Below are 26,492 nucleotides of genomic sequence, written 5' to 3' on the forward strand. Positions count from 1 at the left end.
AGCAGCAGCAGACACCTCCTCCCTTCCTCCCCCCGGCCTCCCAGGCTGGGTGCCAGCAGCTGGGCTCTGCTGTATCATTTCAGGACATGCTGGATGCATCCCTGCATCCCACAGCTGAGCAGGGTGACCACTGGACTATTTAAAGTCGCTCCAACGCTGACACTCGGGTGTGTAATGCAAATTCTGCTGATGCTGGGAAAGTGCTGGGGCAGGGGATGGGTTTAGGACTGAGGGGAATTTATCACTTTTGGGGGTGTGGCCCTCAAACGTGCACCAAAGGAGATAAGAACAGAGAAAATCAGTGGTGAAGGAGCTTCTCGTGGTGCTGCATGCTCAGCTCTGCAAAATTAAAGTTGTTGCTGTGTCACTGAGCTGGGAATTCAACAGATCTGTGTGACCTTGGGCAAGGCATAGAATCACAGACTGGTTTGTGTTGAAGGGACCTTAAATAATTTTGGGCAAGGACACCTTCCACTAGCCCAGGCTGCTCATCAGGATCAAGTCCTTCTCCTCCTCTGTTGATAAGCCCAAGTGTTGTCTGATCCATCTAGGAGCAGTGGAAAGTATTTGTGCTACTAGATGCTCAGCTTGGTGAAACTTAGACTTTTAGCCATGGCCACAAGAGAAGGAGCATCCTGATTTTTCCTCCCTGCTCCAAAGGGTGCCACCTTTTCTGCAAGACAGCAGGAAAATTTAACCGAGGTCAAATATAGAAAAAAAAAAAGTTAAAATCAGTAACTTGCAAAAACTTTTCCCCTAATTTAGTTCTCAGCATTGCCCAAGTCATTCTGGATGCAACTTTCCACAGAGCTGGTAGCCTGAGGCAGACACCGAGCTCAGGAAATTGTCCCCTGAGTGGTTCAGGTCTGTCAAAGTAATGAGGACCTTAAAAGTGAGCCTTGGCACAGAACATGTCAGACAACCTGAGCTGTAGGTGTTGCTGCTAATGCTCACTGGAATTATGCATGCACACTGTGCCCTGCACGGGAACTGCATCATTTTGGTGCAAAAAAGAAATGTGTCTGTACAGGATGGAGTTGTGTATGTCCCTGCAAACACAGTCTCTGTGTGTGTACAGCAGCTCCTTTCTAATCTGCTTGTTAACAAACAGAGCATGTGATGATCTCCTCACCCACATGAGCACTATTTTGTCTCCTGCCTGCCTCTGATCCTGGCCATAGGTGTCCTGGCCAGCTCAGCAGCAGCTCAGGACTCTCAGGCACGATTTGGGATTCTTATCCTGCAGCAACAGCCGGGCTGGGCTCTAAGAATAACTTTCCATTGGCCTTTGGATGTGTTGGCAGTAGCTGGGCTTGTCACAAAGTCACTAGGAGAGAAAATTAGCAGCAAATTAAAAATACTTTTCCCACATTTTTATTTCTGCAAGGGGGAGTTGAGTTTTGCTGCTGATTCTCTGCTTTTGTGGTCCTCCTGTGTCACCTGTAAATTGGAACATCATGGCACAGTGGTAGGATAGATGTCAGACTGCTTTTTATTTTTTCTTTTCCCTTGAAATGCTCCCAAAGCTGCAGCTTATCAGGGCTTGTGTCCACAGTGCCTCATTAAAGCTCTCAGCACACAGAGTCCTTCCCCAGTGCTGCTGCTGGGCTGGAAATTGGGTCTCAGCTGGAAGTCTCTGCTTGGGCAAACGTGGGGCTCTCCATCAGTCCTGCCCCTGCGCCTGCCTTTTGGCTCAGGAGCAGCTCAGCTGCCCTTCAGCCTGCTCCAAACATCCAAGTCAAGTGGGGACAGAAGTTTCTTTAACCAGAATGCTCTGAGGGGAAGTGTCTGAAGAGGGCAGATATTGTTTGGTTTGATCTTGGGTGTTTCTTAGGGAGCATCTTGCTTCTGATGCAGCAGCTGCGCTGTGCCCTGGTTCCTTTTGAGCATCACAAAAAGTACTGCTATGCCAGAATGATTAAAAATTATAAACAACTGTAATGCAGTTTTTATGGGATTTGTAAGGGAAATCCAAGAAAAGCATGCAGGAGATCAGCATTAGTTTAACAAATGTCTATTTGGTGCTGTATTATTTGTGAAGGAGAGGTCGTGCTGTGTAGCAATCTCATATCTGCAGAAGATGCCTGGAATTTGGGACTGGTGAGCTTTGGGGCAGAAGTATGGACTTTTTATCTTTCTGACACCCCTTCAAGTGCTCTTTCCAAGCCCTTGGAGGCAGCAGGAATAGGCTACTTCAGCTGACACGTGCAAGTTTTGAACGTCCAGATTGGGACCTAATTGCCTTGGGTGTTAGAGGAAGATGAAAACAGATTCACCTGACCTCGTCTGACCTGCTGGAGGGCTGAAAGACAGGGAGCAGTTGGTGGAAGAGCTGCCATGCAGAAGGCAGAGTGATAAAATAAACAGCACATGTCTGCCCAGGAGGTTCAGGGTGCCTAAAAACCCACCCAGAAGCGTTTAGGAATTTGGTCAGAGTTAGGAAGTGCAGAGCAAATAAAACAAGGAGATATCTAAAAGTTTAATTTTCAGAATCTCCAGTCAATATAAAAATTCTGCTAATGGTTGCAGGTGAAGTGCAGCTTTTTTTTAGGATTGGGAGAGCAAGTGCCAGTCAGCACTGCTACTTCCTAGGAGTGTGTTGGACTGGAGATCTGGCTGGGATTTGGGATGGCCCAGCCACCCCTGTTTTATGGGGCTGGCTCATCTGCTGCCTTTAGCCACTCACACGAGAAGCTGAGGATGAAGAATTTGCTGTGTCAGATCTTTTCCCTGGCCCCATCCAGAGCTGGTGGCTGCTGCTCCAAAAGGGGCTGGATACCTGCCATAAATGAAAGCAGGGAATTTTATGCTGAGTAAAGCATAAAGAGAGACTCTGTTCTCGCCTCTGCTGCAAGCCCTGCACCACTGAAGAGAAATTATCACACCTCTGACTCTTCCCTGCCAGCAATACAGCGCTGCTAACAGCATTTTCTTGATGTTCCCACTCCTGCTGCGTGTCCAGCCCATTTCCTGCGAGGTTTGGTGCAGTTGCAGGATGGATGGTGCTTCCCTGGGGGATCCTGGCTCTCCAGGAGCACACAGCTGTGCCCTGCATTAATCACACTGGCCTGGCCACTTGTAAACTCTTCATCTGGGAGGAGCTGCCGCTTGCTGTGAGCCAGCAAGTGCTGGTCACTGCTGACTGATGCCCATCTGGTGTGCAGAGTGCCTGATCTGTGCAGCAAATCCACTGCTCTGCATCCCTCTGAAGCTTGATTTCCAAACCTTATTCCCCATCTCTGTAGAAACCCAGGGCACCAGCAATATTTCTCTCTCTGCTCTGGGGTCTCCTGACCCCCAGGGGAGCACTGACTTTGACCCTCATTCATGGAGAAAGTTTCCAAGACTTCAGGATAGACCAGAACCCACAAAAGTGTGAAATTGATTATAGAGAGTAGTGTAGGTGTGTCACTTGGTGAGAAATTTAGGTTTTGGGATTTTTAGTGTGTTGTGGATGGAAGCAATTTGGAGGGCACAGGGTGTTGTCCTGGGTTTCTTCTTCATGCTTCTTCTTCTTGGGTTTTGGGTGGCATTTTGTAATTGGGCAGAAAAGTCTGCATTGTGGGATCAGTTACTGGGTTAAAAGGGAAAATAATCCAGGTGTCAGTTCTTAATTGGATAGTTTAGTCTTAAAAGACTCTTGTAACAAGAGATAGTTGGCCATTTTGTGCCTTCTAATGAAAGGCTGCAGAACTCATGGCTGTGAGACTGTTTCACTGATAAGAAATAATAAACACCTGAGTCCCAACATGAGCTACTGTCTCAAGTGCCTTCAATCCAGACCCAGAAAAACCAACAACTGGGACCCCCACACATCCCCATCCAGGCAATCTGCTCTGTGGAAGGTGTCCCTGCCCATGGCAGAGGGCTGGAACAAGATGGTCTTTTAGGTCCCTTCCAACCCAAAATGTTCAGTTTTTATCTCCTTTTTTTTGCCAGCATTGGGATTAAATGTGTGAGATGGTATTTCTTGTTGGGACTCAGATGTTTATTAGTTCTTATCTACATTACAGTCTCACAAGCTGTGAGTTCTACAGCACTTCACTAACAAACTAAAAATGGAGCCCCATCTCTCTCTACAAGGCCTTTTAAGGATAAACTGTCCAATTAAGGAATGACACCTAAATTACTTTTACTTTTAACTCAATAGCCAACCACCTGTACCCCGCAATGGGGACTTTTTTTATCCAATTACACAAAACCACCCAAACCCATGGAGAAGAAGGTGAAGAAGAAGGAGCAGCCACTGCCCCAAAACCTCCATCTTGCTTTATGTATATTACTGTATTCTAAACCTTTAAACTCTGAGTTTCCCACCCTGTGATATCACACACTTCTATCCAAACTGCACAGCCACAATCCCAGTTCTGTCATTCCATTTTGGAAGCTTCTCCACGGCCTCAGGTCAGTGCAGAGTTCTCTTGGGGGTCAGTGCCTGGCAGCACAGAAAGTCTGGAATTCTCAGCAGCCAGGGTTCCAACACCAAACCATTCTGGGTTTCCCTGCTCTTGCTATCATCTCTGATTTTCCCAGTCCTGTTCCTTTTACTTTTTCCCTCAGACCACTCTGCTCCAGCTGTGTTTTGAATATACGGCAAAATCTCGGGCTTTGAAAGCTGGGGATTCTCTGCTGGCTTCTTTGCCAGTGTTTTCCCCAGTTCCAAATTTAGATCTCAGTGCTCCCACAACCAGCTGATCAAGGTTTTGTCTTTTTCCCTTGAAGTCCCATGTTTTATCTCACAGAGATCTGCACAGTGAAGCAGGCAGTGGCCACAACGTCCCTGTGAATGCAGAGTGGCTCTCCCTGCCAGTCTTGCTGAAGAGCAGTGAGATTTGGCTCCTGGGGGATACACACAGTGCTAATTGTGAGGCTTCAGCCTGAGACAGGAGACTTGTGTCTCGCAGATCTTCCCAAAATTGCCAGGCAGGGGGAAAACATCCACCCACTGGCATCCAGAGCAGCACAAACTCTGCTGAAACAGCTTCAGCCAACGAGGAAACAAAACAGCTGCCTGCAGCTGGTGGGGAAAGCCAGGTCACAGACCCTTCCTGGCTGTGTTAGCGCTCCCACCTGAGCCAGACCCAGCAAATTCTGATTTCTTTTGGGCTTTTTCAGACCCCCCAAAGCCTCGAAGGGAATGTGTGAGCATAAGCTGAGCTTCTGAGGAAGGAAATGCCATTTTCCTCAAGGCTGTCCTAAAATGCTGGAATGGATACATGAGCTGGGGAGACCTGCTGGGATGAAACCCAGTTCATTTTCTTTTCAATATTCATCAGTCCTTTAGGGGCAGAGGCTGTGTTTGCTCCTCTTTGTGTCTAGAGCTCATCAGGGTCTCCTTCCCAGTGAATTGCTGTCCTGGTTTCTGCTGGAGTAAAGTTAATTTTCTCCCTGGGATGGTGTGTTTTGGATTTGGTGTGAGAATCGTGGTGATAACACACTGGTGGTTTTAGTTGCTGTTAAATAGGGTTTAAATGAACTCCAGGACTTTTCAGCTTCTCATGGCCTGACAGGGAGAAGGCTGGAGGTGCAGCAGGAATTGGGAAAGCACACAGCTGACCCTGAATATTAGGAATATTCCATAAAATGTTAATTTTTTTGGCTAACCTGGCACTCTCAACCCCGTGAGAGCTGCACCTGGTGAAATACAGCAGAGAAACTCTCAGTGCTGGGGAGAACAGAGTGCCAGCACTGTGTGATGGTTTTGCTGGGGACAGGAATGGGACAGAGATCAGCCTGACACTGGCTGTCGGCAATATTTCCCTTTTCTCAGTGCTCTGGATTATTGTATTTGCGGGGTTCCCAGATGAAGGGAGGAATGATGAATTTATGTTCTCAGAAGGCTAATTTTTTATTTTAAGATATTATATTAAAGAATATTAAAGTAAGCTATACTGAAGAATACAGAAAGGGTACTTACAGAAGGCTAAAAAGACAATAATGAAAAACTTGTGACTTTCTCTAGAGTCCTGACACAGCTTGGCACTGATTGGCCATTAAGTCAAAACAATTCACATGAAACCAATGAAACAATCACCTGTGGATTAACACTCTCCAAACACATTCCACATGAGCACAACACAGGAGAAGCAAATGAGATAATATTGTTTTCCTTTTTCTCTGAGGCTTCTCAGCTTCCCAGGAGAAGAATCCTGGGCAAAGGGATTTTTCAGAAAATGTGACTGTGACACTGGACCTCTATGATCTCACACCCACAAGGTGGGATCAGCCAAGCTGGTCTCTGCTGTGACATGGTTTGCTTGAAATCAGTGACCTTGGGTGCTCTTGATACACCAGTTTGTTTGTTGGAGGGTTTACGTTTCCCCATTACTGTGATAAGGAGTAATTTTCATGGATTTGTCCTCAGGACACTCTCAGGAGGCTGGGAATTACTGTTACCTGTGTCATGTCACTGAAAGTTTGGGCCCCTTCCAGTTCAGGGTGTTCCATATCACCCAGGGACTCACATTCCTGTCTGCTCCAGAAAAGAGAGTTTAACTCCGGTCTTTGGATTTGTAGGTTATTTCCATGACCTCAAAACTCCATTCTCATTTCTGTGACGCTGAATATTTGTGTTCTTTCATTCCAGTCTCTGTAGCAAATTCCTGGAGGAGCTGAGAAATCATTACAAACCTCTCTGCTCTCCCAAGCACACAGGAACACAGTTCTGACCTGCTTTTGCTGGTAGAAAACCAAATTTGAAATGCAGGCAGAAACAACATCCACATGCAGTTTTATCACACGGGAAGAGCTGGGAAAAAAGGGAAGAAAGTCCCACTCATGGCATGTGTTAATCCCATCATTTAATACTCTTCTGGCACAGACACAGGTAACAAGGTGATGGGCAGCATCTGAGAGCCTGAGAAGAATAATCTGTGTGATGAGGGAAGGCTGTGTTGTCCTTCTGCATTTTAATTCTCTTGCAAACAAACCACTCCTGAAATAAATCCCTTTATTTGGGACAAGCTGCAGCTCGTGCAGGGATCTGTTCTTTTTGGTGAGCTCCAAAGTAAAGCTGCTCTGGTGTGGGGGTGTCCCCAGAGTGAGACTTGCCTTCAGCTTGGGCAGGTTGTAAGTTCAGGGAGAAAGGATTTAGCCAAAGTTAGAATCCAGTCTTTGTTGGGGAAGCTGTTGACAATGTCCCTGTATGGGTTTTTCTTGCCATGCTGGCTCCCAAAGAAAAGCTTCTATCCACGGTAATCAGGGTTTATTAAAGGAAACCATGAACAAAGTCTTTAGATGAGATTAAAGGGATTGTGTAGCTGCACTTGGTGCTGAATTGCTCCGGCGCTGGGCCTCTGCCTCGTCAGCATCTCCTGCATCCCGGCCACCAGCAGCCTGAGTGCAGGAAAAGCAAACACAGCAGCGTGCTGCCTGATTAGCTGGGCCTCATTAACCACCCTGGCAGTGCCCAGGAGCCCTGGGTGCTCCTGGCTTCCTCCCAGCCAGGTGGGGAACTCACCCCCCAGGACCCTGGGGTGCTGCCAGGCCCTGTCCATGAGGATGTGCTGAGTTGCCCCTCCCTTCCTCCCAGAGCTGTTTTTCAGCTCATTTTAGTTGTATTCAAGTTTTAACATGTATTTTTTGGTCCGAGCTGGACCCAGAGTGGGATTGCTTCTATGGCTTTCTGTATCCAGGCTCTTCCTGCTGACTTTGTGGTGTCCCTGCTGCCACACGTGGCTGTGGCAGGGGACCTGGTGACGTGGCTCTGTCTGACACCTCTGATGGCAGGAGGGCTGTGTGTGTGTCTCTGAGGGAAATGCTGTGGTAATCACACGTCCTCTGAGCAGAGAGAGATGTAGCTCTCCCAGGATTTTCTTGGGAAGCTGTGAGAAGCTGTGGGAAACTTAGAGAATTCAAACAATTATTATCTCACTTTCTGTAACCATTGTTTATAGATAATGCTTCTCCAGAGTGTGCTACTCATAGTTCACTAATGGTGTGAGAGAAGATTCCTAAAGGCCAATCAGGTCTTGGGTCCACCACTGTTTCTATAAGAGATTTCTAATATTAAGGTGTCTTTTCATGCCTTCTGAGGATGGAGTCTCTGTATCACCTTTGGCCGTCCCTGATACCCCTTTGGTGATAAAATGCTGTTGTCTCATGCTCATCCAGTGACCTGATCCTTTCAGGAGCTGTCACTGGAGTGGGGTGGATTTCTCCCAGACTCCAGTTTAGGGACACGACCATGGATTTTGTGAGATTGTCAATCAAAACCCAGCTCTCTCTTTCCCCTCTCCCTGTACACTTCCTCCCGAGTCCTTCCCTCTCTCTCAGCTGACAGATCAGTCCTTTGTGTCCTCTTTATTCCTGATTTATTCCTACTTCCTCAGGCATAACTCATCCTTGACTTTGTCCCCTTGAATGCTGCTGCATTTTGAGGATGTATTCATCATTCCCTAAATTTCCCATCTAATAATCAGAGTTAAAAGACATTTGGATGTTTCTTCCTCTGAGACTCCTTCACACCCAAGCTGTTTTTGCCCAGAATCCCAAGCATTTACCACAGAGTTTCATGTTCTGGAGTCTTGGGATTGTGTCCTGGAGATCCCTGCGCAGAACAAAACTGCAACCTTTAACTCAGTGGTCTCAAACCTTTGCTGGAAATGCTCAATAAAAGCAAAAAAAGAGTAAAGGTAGCACCATCACTTGCTGTTCTCCAGGAGGAAACCAGTACTTAAACCAAACCCTGGGAGTTCAAGGCATCTCCTGGGGAATGTGTTATTTGCAAGCCATAAAGCTGTGATTCCACAGGCAGGACAGTGATGTGAAACCTTTGAAACAGCTGGATTTGCTCTGTGACCTTGCCAGGGACCTTGGGTGTGCTGGTGGAGAGGCTGCTGTGGCAGGAGCCACGTTGAGGGGTGACCTGGCCTCACACAGGAGCCCTTTGTGATGCTCATGGCATCCCTGCTGGCCACATCCCCAGTGGAGGAGGCAGTTTGGGTTTATTTTGGAAACAGCCAGCTCAGAGCCCAAGTCCAGCCCTTGCTGGCTGTGGCCTTTTGTTCATTTGCTTTGTTTTTAGAATATAATTACTCTCTTGTAGTCTCTGCATGTCCATGGCACTGTGTTATTGCCTTCCCAGCTGCTGTGATTCCTGCCATCCAGACACAGGGGAAAAAAACCCATCCACAACCCCCTTCTCCTTGGTGCATCCTCTGAGGGCTTGTACAAACCCTGCTCTATTCTGCAGCTAAACACCCAGGCCTCCTTGCCCCTGACCTCTGCTGTTATTTATTAATTAAGCCAAATTATAAATTATAGCCCTCAGAGGCTCCAGGACTGATTGGGGCTCCAGGACAGAGGGTACAGCAGGAGCAGATGGGAGAGGAGAGAGTGCCAGCAGCAAGCAGAGAGAAAATCCTGCTCCTAGGGTCGCTCAGATGGCTGCTGGAAGATGGCAAAATAGCCCCAGGCTCTCCCTGCTTTGTCCCAAAAAGCTGCTCCTGTGCATTCCTGGTGCTCTCAGGCTGCTGGTGCTCCTTCCTCTGCAGGTGAACTTCCTCCCCCGTGTTTTGGAAAGCACCCTTGCCTGCTGTGAAGCCTTCCTGGGGCTTCTCACTGGAGTCTCTCTGGTTTCCAGATGAAATTTGCTGTCTTTGCCTGGAGGGATCACGGAATGGTTTGGGTTGGAAGGGATCTAGCAAGGTTCTCCTCACCATCCCTTTCCTCTGCGAGCGATGGTCTGACCTCAAATCAATTCTCACCTGCATGGGCCTCGAAGAATTTATGCCTGGAGCCTGTCTCTTCTCATTTTGTGTTGTCTGTTTGTTTTAATGGGCAGATTTTATCCCATTTTTGCAGGTGCTGTGATGAATTTTGGATAGAGAGGCTGCTGAGTATCAGCCTTGGGATTGCAGCAGTTCCCATTTCCCTGCCCTGCAGCTCTGCTGACTCTGCAGAGCAAAATACAGTAAAATAGAGGGGTAAAACAGATACCTTTTTTAGTACTTGAAAAGAATAATTTCTCCCTAGATCTGCCTAGCTCCTGATCAAACCAGTGCCTGATAGAAACGTGGATCATAACTCATCAGTGACGGGAGCCGGTGCTCAGGGTCACCACGTGATGCTTCTGAACACAGGGCTCAAACAGGGACAGTTTCCCTCTTCTGCTGCTCTCTCAAGGATGGGCTCTTTGGAAAGAGGAATGGTTGTGTGGGGAGAGCTCATCCCACCACTGCTCTATCCATCATAATAAAGGTTATTAACAGCCTACGTGACCAGCCTGCCTATCCCTGCAGAGACAGCCCTGCAAACTCTGCACTATAAGCTTGGTTTTATTAAATATTTGCTTGACCAGAGAGGCAAAGCAGAACAGGGTAAACATGACTAAAGTAAATGTGGGCTGACCTTTGTCCATCATCCATGCAATGCCTGCGGCTGCTGCGGCAGGGAGGGCAGCAGGAGGTGAAGGTGATCCTACAACAGCTTGGGAATTCTGGCTGCTGTGCCAGGATTTTGAAATATTTAGGGTGGCATAAAAGTGGTGGCTGCTCCACAAGCCCAGACTTACCCTTTCCACTATCAGATCTAATCAGCCTATGGGTCAGTAGAATGTTGGATTTATTCTACCTATTATTTTTTGAAGTAATTTTTTTCAATTTTACTGGCATTAGCAGAGCTGCAGAGATATGAAAAAGCTGCACATCCAGGCCTGTGTCACTGGCACATCTTCCTCCCTGCTGGGATCTGCACACAGGGTTTTTTTCCTTGCCTCCTACTTGTGCGAGCCTGGCTGTCACCACTGATTACACCCCTGATTTCAGCAAATTCACTCTGTGACAGAGGGGCTGGGACACTGCGGGAGTGGAGCTGTGTTTGGCTCGTGCCCTTTTAAAAATCAAGATCAGCTTCATGAAGTTCTGATCTGGATGACAGAGGGATGAAGGGCGTGGCCACCAGGTTTGGGTGGTCAGCACTCAGTGAGGAGCTTGGCTTGTGAGGCCTGAGCTGGTAGAACTCCTTGTCCCACATGCTCTGTGGGGCCATGAAGGGGTAAAGCTGCTCTTAGTACATAAGCAACCAAAAAAGTGAAGGAAAAGGGAGCAGATGGATGTGTTGAGTAGGAAGAGGTGTTTGGGGCTTGGTGATGTGCCCACCAAATGTTTGAATCCCATACTGCTGCCAGCACCATGGTCAAAACCTGGGAGACTTTAAGGGATGAGTGGTGCAAGGAAAACCTCTTCCCTCTCTTTGGAAAGTACCAGGCTGGTCCTTGGGTCATTTCTTCTCCTACTTCATGGTGCTTTAGGCTTTATCACTGCTGGTAGATAAGCAACCCCTTTCTCCTCAGTCAGCTGAGATCCCCAGGAGAGCTGGATCTCTTTCAGATGATGTTCCCTTGGCTGTGAAGTGGGTGGAGAATGGTCTGCGCTGAGAGCCCAGGGGAGAGAGGACACCCAGTGCTCCTTTTTCTGCCAGCAGACGTGGCAGTGACAGCTGGCACACCACAACCCCTGGGCCTGTACTGCAGGCTGGGCTGGTGTGAGGCAGCTTTGATGTGGAAGCCACAGAGCTCCTGCTCAAACAGGGCTGGGATCCCCCTGAAAGGATGTTAATGTCACACCAGAGCTGGCTCCTTCCCGGCAAACTTCAGGGGCTGCGGGAGAGCTCAGCATCCATCTGGCCCCATCCCTGCAGGCAGATCCCTGACCTTCTCTAGGCTTCAGTGCCTCGTCCAGAAGAGCAGGATAATAATCCTTCTCCAGTTCTGGCGTCTCAGATAGCAAATCCACAGTTGGGCTGGTGCTGGCAGTGCAAACAGCAGCGCTGGGTGATGTTTTTACCATTACCCTTCTGCACTTGCAGTCAATATTTATGCTGCACCGCGGGGCACGTGGGTGTGTAATGGAGAGGGAAAGGGTGCTGATTTATTACTCTGCTGTGTGATTTCTGCTTTTTCTCCCAGCATCTTTTCTGTCAGGAGGGTTCCCTTTGTGCTGGTTTTAAGTAGAGAGCTCAGAGTGGAGAAAGGGAGGATTAGCAATTAAATACGCTCTGATGATGGCATGGTTGTGAAGGAGGGAGGAGGAAGGAATACTCCATAGTAATGTACTTTTGTTTTCTTTTTTCTCTGCTTGTAGGACAGAACCTGCCAGGGAATTGGCGTTTTGAGGAGTTTTACAGCTTCTAATCCTTGTTGCCTTGGGAATACAAACCTCTCTAATCATGTCGCCGGCCATGTGGAAATGGACTTGCCTGGTTTCTCACCTCCTGCTGTCCACCACAGTGTTGCCTCTGGGCAGACAGCAGCCACCCCATCCAAAGAGACCCTTCATCACCTTCACCGGAGAGCAAGCAGAGGGAAACTTCAACCACTTGGTGGTGGACGAAAGGACTGGGCACATTTACCTGGGGGCTGTCAACAGGATCTACAAACTCTCCAGTGACCTGAAGGTCCTGGTGACCCACGAGACTGGTCCTGATGATGACAATCCCAAGTGTTATCCTCCCAGGATAGTCCAAACCTGCAATGAACCCTTGACGCCCACCAACAACATCAACAAAATGCTCCTCATAGACTACAAGGAGAATCGGTTGATAGCCTGTGGGAGTCTGTACCAGGGCATCTGCAAGCTCCTGAGGCTGGACGACCTCTTCAAGCTGGGAGAGCCCTTCCACAAGAAGGAGCATTACCTCTCTGGGGTGAACGAGAGTGGCTCTGTTTTTGGAGTCATTGTTTCTTACAGCAACATGGACGACAAGCTGTTCATCGCCACGGCCGTGGATGGCAAACCGGAGTATTTCCCCACCATCTCCAGCAGAAAGCTCACCAAGAACTCCGAGGCTGATGGGATGTTTGCATATGTCTTTCACGACGAGTTTGTGGCCTCTATGATCAAGATCCCCTCAGACACCTTCACCATCATCCCCGACTTTGATATCTACTACATCTACGGCTTCAGCAGCGGGAACTTTGTCTACTTCCTGACTCTGCAGCCTGAGATGATCTCCCCACCCGGCTCCACCACAAAGGAGCAGGTTTATACCTCCAAGCTGGTGAGGCTTTGTAAGGAGGACACGGCCTTTAACTCCTACGTGGAGGTGCCCATTGGCTGTGAGAAGAACGGGGTGGAATATCGATTGCTGCAGGCTGCCTACTTGTCAAAGGCTGGGGCCATCCTGGCCAGGTCTCTGGGAGTTGGCCCTGAGGATGATATCCTCTTCACGGTCTTCTCCAAGGGGCAGAAAAGGAAGATGAAGTCCTTGGATGAGTCTGCTCTTTGCATCTTTGTCCTGAAAGACATCAACGACCGCATCAAGGACAGGCTTCAGTCCTGCTACAGGGGAGAGGGGACGTTAGATCTGGCCTGGCTCAAGGTCAAGGACATTCCCTGTAGCAGCGCGGTAAGTGGAACCCCTGAGCACTCCACCTTGCCCTCCTCAGCTATCAACAGGCCTTGTCCTCAGATAACCCACCTTAAAGCAGAGACCAAGGAGCTGAGACTGCCTTGTCCCAGTGCTGGCTCTGCCTCCAGCTCACCACACCACCCAATTTAACCAGTTCATGCCCCAGTTATCTCATGGACAAGCTGGTGAAGGTATCAGAACAAGCAGACATGCTGTGTTTGCTGATGAGCTGAACCAAGGGGCCTTGGAATATTTGGGAGGGATGTGCCTGTTGTAGTTACTTCATGGTGCAAATCGCAGGGGTGAAATCACTTAGACCCAGGTGCACTCTCGGCTCAAACCTAAACCAAAACAGGACCTAGAGATGTCACAGCTTGTGCCAGTTTCTCTGTATGCTGGTGTAATTTTGCTTCCCTGGGCTGTAGCTGGGGCAGGATTTATTCAGGGAACTTTATGAAGCCAGGGCTTCATTTCTTCCAGGGCTGAGAAGCACTGGCCATTAACCATCAAAGCCCCTCGCCTTCCGGTCTCCAGCCAGCTCTGTGCTGAGAAATTAAGGCCTGGCTGCAGATCAAGGATTAAACACTGCAAGATTTAAGGGCAGGATTGGGGAAGAGGCTGGTCTGTCTGACCTACAAATGGTCTGAAGAAATTGCCTTGGTTTATTCTGGGTGCCATTGCGGGAATGTGCACAGGGCTGGCTTTGATGGCAGGCACAGACACGGGCATTACAGCGGCACCATGCCTGGGGCTGCAGGAGCCGCTCCCTGGGCTTTGATTCCCACCCTTAATTAGCTCTTTCAAGTGATAGTTCCAGTCTGAGCAAAGGGAAAAGCCAGAGTGCTTTCCTGCCCCAAAATCTCCAGGCAGGCAGTGCTTAGGTATGGTCAATGCCCCGTGTGAGGAGACGCGAATCTTGACTCCATGTTTCGGAAGGCTGATTTATTATATTAGGAGTTATATTAAAATGATATACTGAAAGCTATTCTAAAATAATAGAGAGAAAAGATTCATCAGAAGGCTAGAAAAAACAGGAATGGAATGATAAAAAGGCTTGTGGCTCTCAGAGAGTCTGAGCCAGCTGACTGTGATTGGCCATTAATTAGAAACAACCAACATGCACCAATCACAGGTGCACCTGTTGGTGAACAATGTCCAGACCACATTCCACAGCCATCAGATAGTAAATTGTTTATATTTCTTTTCTGAGGCTTCTCAGTTAGAATAGGAGAAAAATCCTAGTAAAGGATTTTTCATAAAATATTATGGCTACACTTAGGATATGGGATTGTTCCTTGGTGCTCAAGCCTTGTTTGCTGGAGGGTTCTTCTGATGCTCCAAGGACGGGCCATGAGGAACATGGATGGCAGTCTCATTGCAAGGACACTGATCCTGCCTTACTCTGCCCTAATTCCCCTTTACACGCCTCAGTGTCCTTGTTTGACCTTGCCCTGCTCTCATCCTCACACACTGAAGGGACAAGTCCTTGATTTCAGTTGGGATCTCCTCTGCCTCGACCTGCAGAGCTCCCTGTGGAGCACTGCACAGGGAGAAAGGCTGTGCCCAAATCTGGCTTTGATTTTTTTGTTTAGCCTCAAGGTCTGTGCACATTCAAAGAGCTGCCTTTAGATTTAAGCTGGGAGCTTCCCACTGGAGTTTCTTTCCTGGGCTCTTAAGCCTCTCCATGCATTTGCATATTTGCTCTGCTTGTGCTCCACACTAACGTTTGCAGTGCTGGACCTCTCCAATTAGGAGGTTTGAAACATCTCAGTCCTACCTTCTGTGGCTTTATCAGGAGCAAAAAAAAAGCCAACAGCTTTCTTGTGTCCCATGGGGTGAGTCCCACCCCAAGAAAACTGATGTCAGACTGAGTAGGGACAGAACTGCAGAGCTTGGAGAGAGGACACGGTGGGGAAAAGTGTTAGAGCATATTTATGGTGTACATCTTCACTGTGAATCAGAAACACTGCAAAAGGACCTGGAGATGCTTGAATTAAAAGCAGGAAGTCTAAAGTGTGTAACTAAGTAGGCTGTCCTCTCCTTAAATGAGCCTACTTAGAGCTGCTGGCAAGCCCTGCCTGAGATCAGCTGTGCTGCCTGAGGGAAGAGGTATTAGTGACTTGGCTGCTGAAAGGGGCTGTGAGTCCAGCTGCTAAGCTTGGAAAATATTTGATGGTTGGTGAAGTATTTTGGAGGCTGGATGTGTGTCTGTGAGAGCCTGGTCTCCTCTGCTGATGTCCTGCTTGCCAGGCAAGCCCCAGCACTGCTGCTCTGCCACTCACACGTGTTAGAGGCAGCTCTAAAAGCAATCACAGAGCCATCAGTGAGCCTTTCCCCGTGTTTGTGGGCATGTCAAATGTTTCTCTGCTGGTGCAAACAGAGGCTTAACCTGCCTATGATCCAGGCTGGAAGTGAACTTCAGCTTTGCTGCCCTGCCTCTGGCAGCTGAAATCCTGTATGAGCACAGGTCCAGCTGATGTGCTGGGCACTGAGCATTTCAAAGTGAGAGGAGAGATTGGGATTAGGTGTTAGGGAGAAATTCTTTACACAGAGGGTAGTGAGGCATTGGAACAGCTCACCCAGAGCAGCTGTGGCTGCCCCTGGATCCCTGGAAGTGCCCAAGGCCAGGCTGGACAGGGTTTGGAGCAACCTGGGATGGTGGAAGGTGTCCCTGCCCATGACAGGGGGTGGCACTGGATGGGCTTTAAGATGCTTTTCAACCCAAGCCATTCTGTGATTCTTTGTAGGACTGAGGGGCTGGGTTCACTGCTCTGTCCTTGCCCATCAAGGCACCAATTTGTTTTAGTAACAAATATTCTTCTAATTTTTCTAATATTTCTGACAGGGCAATAACTGACTCAAAGGGGACCCACATGACAAGATCCTTCTGCTCCTGCCTTGGTGTAATCCTTGCTCAAAGCTATTTCAGAGCTAGAGAAATCTGCTGGGGACCATTCCCAGCACAACTCTCCTAACCTGCAATGTGCACACAAATAATTCCAGGGATGTGGGGGGACAGTGCTCTGGTCCCCAGTAGAACGTTCTGTAGCTCCTCTGGTCGGGCAGCTTGGTTACATCTGGAGCTGAGGGAGTTGAGGTCAGGAAAGACCTTGGCTGGACAAACTTTGTCTCATGGTCAGTATTCAGCAGGAGGCGTTGGGTCCCCAGATGTCCTGCAGGGTTGGATGTCCTGGAGACTTGTTCCAGAAAGGTCAAGACAAAGACAAAACAAAAAAACTCTGTGTGATGAGCCTGTGGTTGCCCCCAAGTGCCTGTTGTAGATGTCAGCAGCGTGGTAGCAGAATTTCTAGAGTGGGAAAGGTGAAAGTCCAGAGATGAATGGAGAATCCTCAGTGTTCATTCCTCTGCCATCCCTGTGTTACAGCTGTCCTCCCATTCATCTTCAGCATAAATCGAAAAAAAATGACAGATTTTTATGTCTGGGCAGTTGATTTGCAAATTGGTGATGTTCACTCAGGTGATGAATGGTCTCAGGTAATACCTCTCTGCAAAAGCAGGATAATAGCTTATATTTAAGCAGTACACTTGACCCCAAATGCTTAGAAATTCATATAATCAGAGAAAAACGAGCCTGGGAAAAAAGGATTCTTATAAGGTCATCTGATTTGCCCTTCTGCCCTACTTATAACGCTTCTGACAGATGTTTGTCTCACCTGTTCTTAACCTCTGGCTATGGAGATTCCTCTCTCTCCCTAAAATCTGTCTGTGCTGTGAGGAAGCTCTCCCTCATGTCAAATCTAAATCTCCTCCCTGGATACTGAAGCCCTTCCTACTTATACAGTCAGAGGGCACCTTCAAACCCTGTGGACGTGCAGGGTGTTGGCAGAGGCAGGGGAAAAAAAGGAGGGGAAAAATAGGCTTCTTAAAGCAGAAAAGCAGCTTCATGTTGGGTAAAGAAGGCTGTGGTTTCAATGTCCTTCATAAACTTTGTGATGGAGCAGCCTGACCTGGCTGAAGTTATCCCTGCTCATGGCAGGAGGCTGCACTAGATGAACTTTTAAGGTTCCTTCCAACCATTCTGTGAATCTATGACAGTGTTGGAAAATGCTGGATTTCTTTAAAAAAATTAAAAAGGGGGAAATAAAAGGCAGTTTGAGAGGAGGATGGAGATGTAAATGTGTCATTTCTCTGCAGGAGTTGATCATTGGGGGATTTGTTGATTGTCATTAGAATGAAAATATTAATGGGTGCATCTTGAAGCCTGGTGGGAGTTCCACTCCTGGGATGCTCAGCAGAGGAGGCAGGGCAGCCATCCCCTCCACCCTGGGGACCAGGCAGGTGAAAGCTGTGAGACAAAAAGTGTGGATGAAGAAGAGGAGGGTACTGGAGACTGACCCCAAAGCAGCCTGAGGGTGTCAGGGCTGTGGGGAGAGGAGCAGGGATCCTGCTGGAACTTTGGCTGGCAATGAAGTCCCAAAGCAGGGGTGCTGCTGGCTGTGAGCTCAGGAGCTGCTCATACCTCAGGGCTGCTCTCCTGGGAGATCCTGGCCTCCTCCTCACCCTGATCCACCTCCCAGCCTAAGAGACTCCAGTCTCTGCCATCAGAAGCTCTCACCTGCACCACTGCAGCTTCCACCAGATATGCAGCACCAATATCTGCTCGAGATAATCAAAGTGTCAGTCCCCAGCTCCTGCCTGACTTCTGCCTTTTGCTGGTATTTTCCTTTCCTTTTGGCAGGAAATGGGGTTTGACTGTTTAAATTGCTGTATCCAGTCTCTTCCTGTTTTTCATGGCAGCGCTGTCACTTGGGGGGGAACAGAAATGTTTTCAAAGCTGACTGGCCAACAAAAGGCCTTGTGTGAAGAGCTGGGCAATATTTTCCCAACACTTTGCTACCAGAAGTGGATGTTTGGGTCTCAAGCCATTGTCTGACGAATGACTTGGCTGTGAAGGCTTCCTGTGCTTCTGGTGGCTCTTGGTAACTCCCCAAAACCTCTTTGCAGATGCTGCTGGTGAAATCTCTGAGAGTCTTGCACCATCTCCATGCATTTATTCCTCAAGTGGGCTCTGCTCTCCTGCTCTCTCCTGCCCTGTCCTGATTTCCCTGCACCCCCTGCCCATCCCTGATGCCCACCAAGCAACCCCTGCTGTTGTCACAGGGTTTACCTGGATTCAGGAAGAGTTTTTGGGTTAGTTTTTGGATTTGGGCATGTTTGGAGGCCAGCTAAGTGCACAGACATTTTCCTTTGGCAGCACTGAACACTGAACACTGCCTGCTCCTTGGGGATGACCCTTGGGCTCCCTCCTGCTCCATCCCACCAGGTTAGGAAGGGCCATTTTCAGCTCAGGTGGTGGAAAGACTTTGTGTAAGGTACGGGACAGTCAGCTTGACTCCTGGGAAGGGGACAGATGGCTGAGATTATTTTTTTTCCAGCCTATTTCATATTCCTCTTCCTCCCAGGGCTTCTCTTTGAAATCACTGGTGTTAACAGGGATGGCCAAGATTTTTCAGCCTGTTTCATATTCCTCTTCCTTCCAGGCTTGTGTTCATCATCCCTGGTGGTAACAGGACACAGAGCACCTCTGAGACACCAGGATGGGGAGCAGCAGGAGGTTGTTTTACAGGGGGGTTGGCTAAGGGATGGCTAAAACCCTCAATTTGTACCCCAAGGTCTCCTGGATCTTGAGGAAAGGAAATACCTCCCTTGCTCTTATATTCCTCTCTGGCATGGTGGAAGAAGAACAGGGTCAATTAGACGGAAGGACCAGCTGGAGCTGCTGGAAAGAAAGAGTTTTTTGAGGGAAAAAAATAATTTTACAAGCAAAAAAGCAGGAATTGTTATCCTTATCTGTAATTTCTCCCATTTTCCATTAAAAGTGAAAGGTTGGAGGAAAGGAGTGTTAGCTTTTGGTTAGTTCTTGGGAAGATGAAGGTGTGGAAGGAGGTCCAGGCAATCCAGGTGCTTTGGCAGCCCTGCCCATTCCTCCTGGCTGCACTGGTGAGTACGTGAGCCTGACTCTTTCCCAGGGGATGGATCAATCACAGGGATGAGTTATCAGTCTCATTTTACCTCATAGTCTCCCTGTTTGCCAGTTGGGCTATCCTGAGTAAATCCCTTTGTGTGTCAGTGCCACTGGTGCTTGCACAACAGCACTTTTTGCTCATCCCAGCTGGACAGACCATGCACAAATGGTCTTTACTCCAGATTTTAGAGGCTGGTGTTTCTGATTCAAAGGGTTTATGGACAGCTGAGGTCAGTTCTTGGTCAATTTTTAACAGCACTTTCTCCTTCCTCCTCTGAAAATGCAAATAAGAGCAGGAAACCCCCACAAAATGATAAAGTTCAGCTTTTGGAAGGGCAGTACCCTGAGCAATGCTGTAATTCCTCTCTGGGAATGCTCACTGGAGACTGGGAGCCGTGGCAAACAGGCTGGTGGCTGCCAGATCTGTGTTTGTGCACTTGGTCCCATCAGTTTGTGTTGGATGCCGTGTGTGCCGTGTGTGCAGGGCGGGCTGCTGGGGCCAGCAGCTGTGATAAGAGGTGACAAGTGTCCTCCTGCTGACACTGGGGCTGGAGAGGGTGGAATCTGAGCTGGGGAGGAAGGGGGACACAATCACTGCTGGTTGTGATGGCGTGAATTATAACATCTGTGTTGTCTCACCCTTCTCATGAGACTGAAAATGGAATAAAAGTTTTGAAACTCCTCTCATTGCCCCATCTCTGGGTCAGAAAACGGTGTAATCAGACAGGTAGGCTCTGGTTTCTGCAGCTGAGCTCTGGGATTTGCAAATGTCCCCCTGCACCTTCCACCTCCAGCAGGCCTGAGCATCACCTCCCCTGCAAAGCTGGCTCTGCTCCGGGGTGAAACCCTTCCACAGAGAGAAATTCCAGATATCTCCCCACATGAGGCAGCTCAGAGAGCTCTCCCCAGGGAGATACACAGCTGGTATTCCTCATGGTTTGGTGGAAGTGGCCAGAGATGTCTGGGGCTGTGCTCTTGGGAGGGCAACTGAGTTCATGTCTCCAGTGCTCCCAGTAAGGTCCTGGCCCCTCGGAACTGGGATTGGGAAATTCTCCCTGCTGTGAGGTGAGCTCAGGCAGTGTGTGGGTGCATCTCTTTGCCCTGGGTGATGGCTCTCTCCCAGGTGCCACCTCTCTGCTTTCAGCCAGCAGGGATAAGGACAGGTCCCTGCCTCTGCAAAGTGCTCTGCGCTCCAGGCAGGGAAAAAAGTGGCTTTGGGTGCTCTGAGGGAGAGCAAAACAAAAACTCTTAATCCCCTACATCAACAGAAGCTTGCACTTAAGGGTTGTAAATCAGAGCCTAATTGCGTGGAGAGGATGATTGCATTTGAGGTATTAAGTAGGTTTCTCAGTATTAAACACCTGTCCTTGAAAGGATACTGCCTGACCAGTGGATGCAGAAATAATTCTGGCACTAATTAATTACCTTCACCTTGAAATACCCCCACTCTGAACCTCTCCTTCAAAAATCTTCTTTGTCCTGGGGGAAATAACCCAAACATGCATTGGAAACAACCTTCTCAAACCCATTGATTTCCTTCCGAAGCATGAACCAGGAGGAAACCCTGTGCCTGAAAGTGGCTGGGTGCCAAAGCCTCTCACAGAGCTGCTCTCTCCCGTCTGGGTGACCCCGCTCACACAAAATGCTCATTGAGGGCAGAGCAGGACCCAGGGCTGCTGCGTCGGAGATATTCCAGGCACAGCTCCCTCCCCCACCATCCCTCCCATCCCTGCACCAGTTGGCTGTGCCTGAGCAGCCCAGCATCACCCCAGGTCCTGCTGTTCCCTGGGGTGCAGGTGAGCAGAGTGCCAGACCCTCCATCCACCCTGCTCTCCCCGCCACATGGACAATTAGATTTATTTCTGGGAACTGCTCTTTGCTGCTTCCCCTGCCAGCAAGCCGGGCTGTTTTCTTCTGTGGTCGAGCTCTGTGGTTGTCTGTGGCTCAGCTTTGCATTTTTGGAGGCCTCCACGTGATCTGCTCACATTCTCTTCCGCGCCAGGAGATCGGCGGCTCCGCAAAGCTGACCTCGCCTTGCCTCGCCAGGAGGTCGCCTGGCAGGCCAAGAGGCTTGTGCAAGAGGTTTTTTTTTTTTTTTAAATTAGAAAAAAAAAAATAGGCAGAGAAAGCAAACCCCAGATGTCCTGGAAGAGCCAGAAGCAAAATGACTCCAGCTCCCTTGGTGAGGCTGCTGCTATTTAAAGCAGCCGGAGCAGGGGAGGTTGTACAATGCCCATCCTGTTGAGGAGGGGGTCGAGGGGGTGCTGGATTCAGCTTTGTTCTCTGGGATAAATCCTGCACAGACCCTTCCTCCCTCTCCTGATGCCAGTGGAGCTGTCAGGGTGAAACACAGTGCAGGGTCTGTCTCAGAACTTGGAGGCTCAGTGAAGATATTCAGCCTCTGGGAGTGATCTGATGTGTGTGTCTGTTTATTTATATTCCAGGAGTATAACATAAGACTTATTTGTTTTTATCTTCCCTGAAATGTCTCTATTTATCCAAATTGCATGGATGGGTTCCTGTTGTACCTGGTAGGATAACACAGATATTGGAGGACTGGATAGTGTGGAGATGGAGATGAGAAAAGCTGTTTTACTCACTGAGAGATGCCCAAATCACATCTGACCATATTTCTGCCCCAGACACTCCCAGCCTGCCACCTGCATGGCTTTGCTGTTGGATGATACAGGTTTTGCTCTGAGTTTGTTTGAGAAGCATTTTATTGAGAGTGGGACAATCTTCGGGTAAGCTGGCAACAACTTTAGGACAAAATCTGGTGTTTGCAGAGCCAGCACAGACCTGGTTGTGTAGCTGTATCCAGGCTCCCTGGAAGTGTTCAAGGCCAGTCTGGATGAGGCTTTGAACAACCTGATCCAGTGAAAAGTGTTCCTGCTCATGGCACGGGGTGGGACTGGTCTTTAAAGTCCCTTTCAAGCCAAGCCATCCTATGATTCTTTATTTAAAGAAATACTCAACACTAGGAAAGGCAAGACAGCCAGACAGGCCTGGAACTAAATGGCAAAGACAGAGTTTCCTCTGTTTCCTCCATGCAGCACTGGAGCTGGTGTAGCAGATGGAACATGTGGGTGACATTAGATCAGTACATTGCATTTCCCCGTTTCAATGTCATTACCCCGTCGTTGTCAGTGATCCAAAATATAATAGGATTTGTACAGCTGATTTATCCTGTAAACAAGCAATATTAGCCAGGCACGTATTTAGACAAGGAGAGAGAGTGGGACAAGGCAGAGTGAGGGAACGTGCAGCAGGGAATAATAAAAATTCACTCCTCCTAATGAGGGAATGACCCGGCACTCTCGGGTTGGGGCTGTTGGTGGGATCCCACTCCAGGAAACACAGGGCTGTGATTGTGGTGGTGTCCTTGCTCCCAGGGCTGGCTGCAGCCTCCCTGTTGCTCAGTCCTGCTTCTAGATTCAGGAGCAGTTGGAGCTTCAGTGAATTTACACTGCCTGGTACAAACTCTCTGAATTCCTCCAGCACCAAGATCTGCACAGATAAGTGGCTACAAGCAGGAGATTTTCCCTTTCAGGACTCGAGTGCTTTAGTTTGTTGTTTAAACTGATAACCAGGCTTCTTTAAATGCATCTTCTGTGAGATGATGGGACCAGACACATCTCGATTCTCCCTGATACAGGATCTCCACTCTCAGTTATTTGTTGAGCGAGCCAAGCTCTCATCACTTCCCGGTGCTGAAGAGCAGCAGCACATACATCTCACTCATTACAGCACTTAAATCACCTTTGCAGGACCGTGGTGAGGCTTAATTAATGCTTTTAAAAGGCTCAGAGCTCTCGGGGTGAAGGTGTTGCCTGCATGCAAAGCAGCCTTGTTGTTTAATTTCTGCAGCGCTGTTGGCGCGGATGGCACTTTGCAGCCCAAATGATGATTTTTTTATTTTTTTTCCCTGTGTAACAAAATAATAATTATAGAAATTGTGATTGCAGCAGCAGTGAATTGCTGGTGGTGCCATCAAAGGGAGGCGCCAGGCTTTATCTGACCAGGTGCTGGGGTGCATTTAATAGGAATGAGAGGGCTGATCAGGGAAATGGGACATCCTTTAGGATAAATGCAGCACCTTCTCTCAAAGGTATCTTTCTGCTTACACAAAACCCCCTCTTCACCCAAGATTTCCTCTCTCTGGGACTCATTCTCCCTGTCTCAGCTACAGGAGCATCAGGGAATATCAGTGCTCTGTGTTTCAGGTGTGTAGCAGAGCTTTGCTGCAGGAATAAGTTCTTACAGAAGAGCTCTAGCAGCTTATTTGATCAATACTTCCCTTTTGAAAAACCCCTAAATGCTTATTTACCCAACAGTCTGTGGCAGTTTCAAATGCAGCGCCTCCACACTCGATAATCTCTTTTTTTTTTGGGTGTGAAAAATTTTAAGTGAATTTTTCAAAGCACTGATCTGAGAGCCACAGAGATTATATTCCTCTGTTTATCCCTCAACGCCGCAGCCACATGATCCTCTGAGCCAGCAAGGGGAAGTTTACGGGACCACAGGAAAGCTCAGCTTCCTTTTACACCTTTTACAGTCACACTTGCTGCTCTTCAGGTCACACCCATCCTTCTGGCTTGTAGGAATAAACCTCAGTGGCCACACAGCTTCGGGATGTGGTTTTCACCCCACCTGCATGGCTCAGGGTGCTGATGCTGGGATTTGGAATCACGGTGCTGGAAATTTTCTGAAGAGGTGGAAATGCAATATGCAAAAGGGAGATTTGGCTGACACAGTGATGTTTGGGATTTGGAATGGGAAAGTCTCCATGAATGGAATATTTTATTTATTGTGTTTTATTTTATTTTATTGGTCTGCTGGAGGTACTGTCCCTTCTCTGTGCTTACATCAGACTTTTGGGGTCTAACCAAGGCACTGGAAATACCACTTAAATCACAATATGGCTTTCCTTCATGGGGAAATGAGCAATTTCCCTCTAATCACAGCATCTTAGAATGGTCAGGTTGCAAAGGACCTTAAAGCTCATCCAGTTCCACCCCGCTGCCATGGACACGGACACCTCCCACCAGAGCAGGTTGCTCAGAGCCTCCAACAGCCCAGTGCTGCTTCCAGAGCAATCCCAGCAAAAGTGGGAGCCAGAGATGGAGAACAAACAAAAACCAATCTTTGCATTTTTGTCACCATGGCTGTGACAGGGTCAGCAGATGCTGAAAGTAGGGCTCTGCATCTCTGAGGTGTGACACAAAAAACAAGGAAAGCAGCCAAAATTGTTTAAATTTTGTCTTATTGGGCTTTAGAAAAATGTGTAGGGGCTCACTAATGGATTTAGCTTGTGCACATCTTTGGGCACTGTAATCACTTTAAAAAGGCAGGACTTGGATGATGTTACATTTATAGCACAAATTTACAGCACAATTCCTTTTATCCACAATTACTGATAATCACCCAGCTCTGCTGAGCAAAAGGCCTGAAGACTGAAGGAACCTGTTGCTCTCTGCAAGAAAGGCAGCCTCCTCTTCAGGAAATTGCAAATTTTACGACGTGGAGGAACATGGTGTAGGGAAGCCTCACACTCACAGCAGAGCAGGAACATAAATGCAGGCATAAAAAGTCTGTACTCCATTAAGATTCTGCAGCACTCTGGAAACTTGACACCAGTCCTTGAACTGATGCTTAAACTACAGACCTAAAACCCAAATGCCTGTACCAGTTTTAGTCAATTTGAGTAACTTTCCCTCCTGTTCTTGCGTTCCTGAGCTGTGTCTGAACGAAAACCTCTCAGCACAGTGGGTGCAATTTTCCTATAATTGGTAAAGTTCCTGTAACTGCACTGTCATTTGTATATGGTGACATGTAATTGCACAGAAACCACTGCTGTGGGTGCACAAGTGAAAAGCAGTGTGCAATTAGAATGTATTTCCAAATGTTGGCTCTTGATCCAGCTTCTGTTATGTTATATCACAGAGCACCCTGGGGGAACTGGGTATTTTTGGATGTCATTAGACTCCAGAGTGACCACTGAAGAGGGGTGGGTTGGTGATCTGTGCTATCTTTGGTCACTGCCTGTCACAGTCATATTTTCTGGAAAAATCCCTTTGCCCAGGAATTTGCTCCTGGGAGGCTGAGGGGCCTCAGAGAAAAAGAACAGTGATTGTCTGATTTGCTTCTCCTGTGTTTTGCTGCTTTGGAATGTGGTTGGAGATTGTTTATCCAACAGGTGATTGTTTCATTGGTTTCTGCTGTGAATTATTTTGACTTATTGGCCAGTCAGTGCCAAGCTGTGTTGGACTCTGGAGAGAGTCACAAGTTTGATTATTATCTTTTTAGCCTACTGTAAGTATCCTTTCTGTAGTCTTTAGTATAGTTTAGTTTAGTATTCTTTAATATAATATAGTATCATAAAATAATAAATTAGCCTTCTGAGAACATGGAGTTGGAGCCATCATTCCTTCCTTCATGGGGGAACCCTGCAAATACAACAGCTGCCCATCTCTTTGTCTACAAAATTTTGAACTGCAGATGACAAAGGTCTGCAACCAGGCAAAACTGCAGCCTTTTCCTGACCCACTGCCAGGAATGTCTGGGATGGGGAGTGTTGGAATCCTGGATGCTGAGAATTTTAAACTTAAAGGCACAGACCCACAAGAGAACATTGCATTTGACCTGAGGCCGTGGAGAAGGCTTCCAAAATTGATTAATAGCACTGGGATTGTGGATGTTTAGTTGGTTAGAAGTGTCAAATATCACCTCAAACTTTGAGTTTGGGGTTTTAGAATACATAATAAATATGAAGCAAGATAGAGGTTTTAGGGCAGAGGCAGGCTGTTCTTCTTTACCTTCTTCTCCATGGGTTTGGGTGATGTTTTGTAATTGGACAGAGAAGTCCACGCTGCAGGCTTCAAGTGATCAGTTGTTGGGTTAAAAAGGAAAATAATTTAGGTATCCTTTCTTAATTGGATAGTTGAGTCTTAAAAGACCTTGTAACAAGAGATAGTTGGCCATTTTGTGCCTTGTAATGAAAGGCTGCAGAACTCATGGAGAACTGATTCATGGATAAGAAATAATAAACACTTGAGGCTGAACATGAACTGCCATCTCAAGTGCCTTCAATCCAGACCCAGAGAAACCACTAGGGGAGGGCAGTGCCAGGCACCAAATTCCAGGAATTATGTGGGAG

General features: G+C 48.0%; 1 protein-coding gene across 4 annotated transcripts in view; it reads left to right on the forward strand.

Annotated features, from left to right (window-relative positions):
• PLXNA4 (plexin A4) overlaps positions 1-26,492 on the forward strand; it is a 451,266-nt gene that overhangs the window by 17,824 nt on the left and 406,950 nt on the right. For all 4 annotated transcript variants that reach the window (XM_064421667.1, XM_064421670.1, XM_064421666.1 and 1 more), the window contains exon 2: positions 12,084-13,347. In XM_064421667.1, coding sequence (XP_064277737.1) covers positions 12,169-13,347 — 1,179 coding nt within the window. In that variant the 5' untranslated portion in view covers positions 12,084-12,168. The remainder of the gene's footprint in view (positions 1-12,083; positions 13,348-26,492) is intronic.

The sequence above is a fragment of the Passer domesticus genome, chromosome 5, assembly GCF_036417665.1.
Source record: "Passer domesticus isolate bPasDom1 chromosome 5, bPasDom1.hap1, whole genome shotgun sequence".
Lineage (NCBI taxonomy): Eukaryota > Metazoa > Chordata > Aves > Passeriformes > Passeridae > Passer > Passer domesticus.